The sequence below is a fragment of the Melanotaenia boesemani genome, chromosome 12, assembly GCF_017639745.1.
Source record: "Melanotaenia boesemani isolate fMelBoe1 chromosome 12, fMelBoe1.pri, whole genome shotgun sequence".
Taxonomy (NCBI): Eukaryota; Metazoa; Chordata; class Actinopteri; order Atheriniformes; family Melanotaeniidae; genus Melanotaenia; species Melanotaenia boesemani.
Genome location: NC_055693.1, coordinates 22,686,038 through 22,692,730, shown reverse-complemented (window position 1 = coordinate 22,692,730; position 6,693 = coordinate 22,686,038). Strand labels below are relative to the sequence as shown.

Sequence of the window (6,693 nt, the reverse complement as noted above, 5' to 3'; positions counted from 1 at the left end):
CCTTCCACTGTTATACATGAAAAGGTCCATCTAAGAAAAGTCAGGATCTGTGACGGTATGGTGGTGCATCAGTATCCATGGCACTGGGGAGTAGTATGCTAAGGTAAGACTGAAGCAGAAACATACTGGAATTGTGTAAAGTTAAATGCTCAAAGTCCTCATTCTCCACGACTCAAAATGTGGGCATTATGCATACAAAAATGTGTGTTTGACCAGTCTGCCTCCAGTCCAAGTCTGTTTGTAAGTGAAATATATATATATATATATATATATATATATATATATATATATATATATATATATATATATATATAAGAAGAAAAGACCCTGGTAGACACAGATAGACTGTGACTTGTTCAGGGTGCACCCTGCCTCTCGCCTGCTAATTGCTGGGAAAGACTCCAGCTTCCCTATGACCCTGAATTGGAATAGGCGGTATAGACAATGAATGAAAACAGCTGATTTTGATTTCTGCTAAAATCTTGTTTTGTAACATTTTCTAAATACATTAAAGTTAGTTACTGGGAAAAGAAAAAAAAAAAAAAAAAACGAACAAAAAAAAGTGGTCTTATTTGTATTAAAAATATAAAAATAGTAAACACAATTTTTAATTTTTGTTGCAATTTATAAAACTTCCCAAAATTTTAGAAATGAGATTTGCAGTTCCTTTTAAACTCCCTCCATTACACCCAATTCCTTACAGTCTCTGATGGATTGTTCCATTTACCACCAAATGGCTTTTATAGTTGCAGACAGGAACACACACACTCTGTCCTCCTACCTGTCCTCTGCCCTCTTCCCTTCCCTCTTTCTCTCCATTCTCAACTTTGGCAGTAAAGATAAAGGCCCTCAAGCCCCTTTGTTCCGCCAGCCCAAGTGCGAGTGTATGTGCACAAATGTATGTGTGTGTATGGGCTTGAATGAGAGAAGACCATGTGTGGGTAAGTACGTGTGTATTCCTACAAATATGCAGCCTGTGGATCAGCCAAAAGCAACAGCAAGGTAAATGGGGTGTGAAAGTCTCAGGATTATTAAGAATTAACAGGAGCAGCTTAATAAATCACCCTTCAGCTGTGTGTGTTTGCATGTGTAGGTGTGTGTCTATGTGTAGGCACATATCAAATGGACCCTTTAAAACTATGCCCTGCACTTGTGCTGCTCTGACTTATGCACATGTGTTCAGGGCATCCCTCCAAATGTCATGTTCACACAAACACACTCACACACACACACACACACACACACACACACACACACACACACACACACACACACACACACACACATGTATCCACAGAGTGAAGGTCTAAGCTTCCCCTATCAGTCTCAAGCACCAAATGAATCCACCGTCCTGTGGTATTGCAGCATTTCTCACTGGCTGGACATCAACATGAACAATGGTTTAAGATGTATTTGGCGATCACTTTCAGTGTTGAGAGATCACACACATACACACACATACAGTCTCAATCAGTATCAGGATGCCTGAGGCTGAATGACTGGAACAAAGGTGAATGTGAGTTAAAGTACTCTCCTTAGAGATGTTGAATTTTCAGCAATGTAAATCACGCATCCTTAACACAACATGTATTCAAATATTTTGGCTTGGCAATAAAACGTCTGTTTAATGGAAATATGTTTAATTGACTTTAATGACAAGAATGTCCAGACTTAATTTTTATGCTTTCTGCCATGCACCTCAAAACAATGAATATGTTTGAGGTTTCTTATAATAGGAATACTGTACTCAGTGAGAGGTTGAGTTCAAACAACACAAATTTAAGGAAGCAATTACGGTGCTGAGTTTATGCAAAGGAGAAGCAGATGAGACTAAAAAAATTTATAAAAGGAAAAAAAACCTACAGAGAGGGTAAAATCTTCATGTTTTTTATTCTGCTCTTTAGAATAAGCATGGTGGCAGAACTACTTAACAAGTCAAGTGCCGCAGGGAGAGATGGAGGCCAGGCCCGTTTCTCAGCGACAAAGTTCAGACTCATTATTTTCCTTTTTCTGCAGTCATTCCCTTTTAAAGGGGCCTTCTGTGTGCTAATGATAGTCTTATAAAGAGGCCCAGAGGGGTGCAAGTCAGAGATATGGATTTATGGATTTATGCCTGCTTTGGACACAAGCTTTGATCACAGCACATTAATCTGTAGAGATTTACACCACAGCAACTCAATAAAAACTTGTCTGTGTTTTACAGAAGTGTCGCCACTTTAGAGCCATTTGTCAAAGATGATCACAAGTCCAGAATCAGTAAAAAGTCTCTCTGCAGAGGTCTGATCTGTGATGGTATGCAAATGGAAAACTTCTGTTCTGGACTTTTTAAAAATAAAGTCCCCCAAAATTTAAATTTCATTTTATTTAGTAACATTGACTAGAATAGCAACTAACTAACAGAATACTATTCATAAAGCTGGAACCACAGATGTTGGCATTTTTGTTACAGTAACTGATGAAAAAGTTTCTTTCAGTGTACTTTTGAGTCATGCATAATGAATGCACTTACTGCGTGTTACAACTCCCTCTAGTCTGATGATATTTGGATGATCAAACTGTCCCATGATTGATGCTTCAGCAAGGAAGTCTCGCCTCTGTTTGTCAGTATAACCTCCTTTCAGAGTCTTGATGGCCACACATATCTCCTTTTTGCTGGGCAGTTTCAGACGACCACTGCACACCTCTCCAAATTCACCTGAGGATGAAACAAAGTTGGAAAAATAGATGAAGAATGGTTTGTTTGCTGAAAATGAGGTTGTAGATAAATGTCTGTTTTGAGATAGCTGACAATGAAGAACAACCATCCAGCATGCTAGCTTTAGGCTGCCCCTGGCTGTATCTGTGTCACAGAATCAAACATCTTCACACATCAGCATCTTTAATCAAAGCAAGAGCATCCATGCAAGCAGACAAATCTTCCTGTACTGAATAACACATTACAATCGTAAGACTGACTGAGCTATCTGAATTAGCTCTTTAGCTGACACTCCTGCATAAGGGAGACAACTCACTAATTAGCTGCCTTTTCTAGAAACATCAAAGCAAGGTGACTCAGTATACTAAGCTCACTACAAACGACACAACAAAAGTCTGTTTCTAATTGTCATCTATTAAAGGATATTTGTTGTCTCTTAAAATGTAGCTTGTTCAGTTTTGCCCTTGAGAGCTTGCTGACAAGTATAGCATGATACAGCGGTACTACAGCAGTACATGATTACTTCACTCAGCAAAATCATTGCATGACTTCAATCCATTCTACTAACAACTGAATAGACAGCACTGTGACTTTTCAACTTTAATTTTTATGTCATGTAAACCCAGAATGACTCAACATCTACTCTGAGAGAGATCAATTAGCAAGATTGGCTGATGAGAGAATGCCTGTGTTTAGTTCAGCCCCTGACGAACTGACAGTGTGTGTGTAAACGTGTGTTTGTAAGGACTGCAAGCTTTTCAGGTAGTCTGACCACTTCAAGGGCAGCTCTTGTGACAGGCTTTTGGCAGAACTTTAGAAGATGAGCAGAACCTCTATGTCTGTGCTTTTGTGTTGTACATGAGTGTGGGTTACGCCGTAATGCATACGCATATTGAATGAGTTCATTTGGGATGATGTCAGAGCCAAGACGTGCAGATCTCCTTCTCCATCTAGTACAATCATATTCCACAGCAGTGCTAGATCAGAGAGCATGGGTCAAACCTTGGACATGAAGCAAAAGTATCTGGAAGAACTTAAGGCACAATAATTACAACCTGTTTAAATAGCTAAAGCATGCCTGTTCGTCCCTGCTCTACTCCATTCCTCCAGCCCTCAACAGTGGACAGAGGAGCAAGGCCAAGGCACCTTTTTATGTGGTCACTCCAAGAAAGAAGATCTTGCTGTAATGAGGCTTGATTAGGAGGACACATTTCTTTCCTTTTACGAATAGAGCTAGGTATCCTACTTTGATGTTACAGCCTGACCCATGTAAGCAAAAGGGAGCATGTGTTTTATGTCTTTTAACGCACAATCACCAATTGGCAAGAATATCAAAGTCCCTTTAGCATGTTTAATGAAGACAGATGGGGTTGAAGCAGTGATGGAGAAAGAGGAGGCATGTTGTATAAAGTTTAGAGTGCTTATATAACTTCATAAAAATCACAGTTAGGTGGTATGTTGCATTAAAGTTGATGGGCAATAATGTTTACATAACAGTTCAAGCTTGAACGTTCTCATTTTCTGAAGTTTAGAATAGATGAAAAAAAAAATAAAATAAAAAACAGAGTACCTCCTATTTTTCTTTCTGTTATGCTTGGATATGCACATCTATGGTTTTCTCATATGTGTTTTTTGTGATCCCCCTTCAACAATGTCCAGATCATGATTTGACAGTTGCACAAAACAGACTTATTAAACAATGTGAAGTTGGACTTCTAACCAGAATGAAGAAAGGCCAAAGTACTGTTAATACATTTTGTCTCAGCTGTGTGCTGGGCACATTAAAAATGTATAGTCTACTGCAGTGTGGCTGTTTGGAATTTACCCATCTATGTAAGAGGGTATTAGGATTTTTAGTTTAGAATAATGATGAAGGTATGAATAATACATTAAATCATAAATACCAGATATTCCACTTATATATTTGTTTTATTTTGACTGCAGAACTGAGGTAAAGGTACATTATAACTTGTCCACACTTATTGTACCTGCTTTGGCAAAATCCAAACCTTACCTGAAATGAAAAAGAACTTACAACTTCAGTTGATCAAATGTATAATAAAATATTTTAACACATGTTTTTAATATAGAAAAAGAAGACAAGACTTTTCCTAATCTGATTAGGTTGAAAAGCAAATACCTGCCTATGTACCATAGCAATCCTACAAATATAAAATGGCTTTGTGTCTGGTTTTTACAATAAAAAATATATTCTGGACTGCAGCAGTCTAGTGTATAGTCAGTGTTAGACTCTCAGGCCATTCTGACAGTTTTACAGTGTGAAGGGTTGGTGGGACTCTGGAGACCAGTCTGCTGTTATGTACTATATGCTTTGGTCTCCATCTATTCTGAATGAACCCGACATGAATCATAATGCATTACTCTCCAGTCTGCACTCCTGCTCAAGTTATCATGGAGTACATGAAGAGCGGAGCGAAGAAGAAAAGAAACTTGGTTTATTTCAGAACCAGAGCATAGGAAAGTTGCCTACAGAAAATGTGAAGAAAGTAATGAATAAAAGGAAAAATGAGGGAAGGATATGAAGAAATGGAGCAGCCGAAGTTTTCTCATTCCTCTGTTTCTTTCTCTCCATCCAAGGTAAGGAGTGGAAAGAAGGGACATCACGCTGAGGCATTAAATGCCTTCTCATTCCCAGCTGTGTGGTATATGAAGCATAGATAACCAACCTGCTGCTATGAAAATGTCGATGTATAGGGGCCCTATGTGCACTCCACCTTTTTTCTTTGTGTGGTTTAGCATGTGGTGTGCATTTTAAATAGAGTGTGAAGAGTAACAAAAGTATAAAGGGCGTAACAATGATATCAGAGGTGGAAAAAATGACATCCATTGACTACCTCACTACATTTTTATATACATACAGGATATGTATTATATTCCTGTAAACTGGGTTGAATGGTGCCTGTTTATTGCATTGATAGACCCTTCTTTAAATCACTTTACCAAACTGTTAGCTTCGATTTCAATGGTCTAACCATATTATGTCAAGGGAAAAACTTGTTATAAAAATAAAAAAATGTAATCGTAATGAGGTAGAATTCTGTAAACTGTTGCAGTTCATTGTTCAGTTATTGCCTTACTGCAATACTGCAAGAAAAGAAGAAGTATAAAAAAGTATTGTCATATTTTTGCCTGAAATAAGTGACACTGTGTTTGTGTCAGGCAGCAAAATCTGATCATCTTTCTTTGCTCATTCTTACCTGCACCCACAACTTTATCGATGGCGATGCAGGAAGCGTCTAACTCCTTGGCAAACTCATGAACAGCTTGGCTTGGGTCCTCATATGTGTGGGGATCCACATAAGTCCTGATGCCTGGCAGACGTACTGTAACAGCACAAGAAAGTTGGATCAGTAAACATTTGAAACAATGTAATTTGAAATTCTGTTGTTCTCAAGTCTGGGACTTGGACTCTAGTTGTGTTTAAGTCACATTTTCATTTACTTGAGACTCAACTCAGACTTGTGATTTGAGACTTCTGAAGATTCCTTTGTTTTTAATGGGTTTGTTTATATAATCTCCTCTCTGCTGTCTGCTGTCATTTCCCCAGACATAACGACTTCACTTGGACTTGTCTCTCTGACTTACATACTTATTGATTTCTAACTATGTAGGTATGTATGCTGTTGTCCTGTTGTTGTCCTGAGTATCACACACACACTTTTGCTTTACAAAAGTTATGCAAAATCTTTCTCAAATTCATAGATTTTAAAAACTCTAAACAGAATTCATATTTGGTCCATGTCAGATTCAAGGAAACCACAGTCAACTTCAACCAATGCTGCCATTCCAGTCCTAATTCCAATTATCCATCCATACATCCATCCATCCATCCATCCATCGATTTTCTACGGCTTATCTGGGATTGGATCTCGGGGCAGCTGTCTAAGTAGGGAAGCCCAGACTTCCCTCTCCCTGGTCACATTCACCAACTCATTTATTGGGGGCAGGGGTTATTTAGTAGACATATACGTTTGTTT

The 6,693-nt window shown here is 38.4% G+C and overlaps 1 protein-coding gene across 8 annotated transcripts in view; it reads right to left on the bottom strand.

Annotated features, from left to right (window-relative positions):
* epha3 (eph receptor A3) overlaps positions 1–6,693 on the bottom strand; it is a 106,962-nt gene that overhangs the window by 21,793 nt on the left and 78,476 nt on the right. For all 8 annotated transcript variants that reach the window (XM_042001084.1, XM_042001088.1, XM_042001083.1 and 5 more), the window contains 2 exons: positions 5,914–6,039; positions 2,510–2,695 (listed from right to left, as the gene is read on the bottom strand). In XM_042001084.1, coding sequence (XP_041857018.1) covers positions 2,510–2,695; positions 5,914–6,039 — 312 coding nt within the window. The remainder of the gene's footprint in view (positions 1–2,509; positions 2,696–5,913; positions 6,040–6,693) is intronic.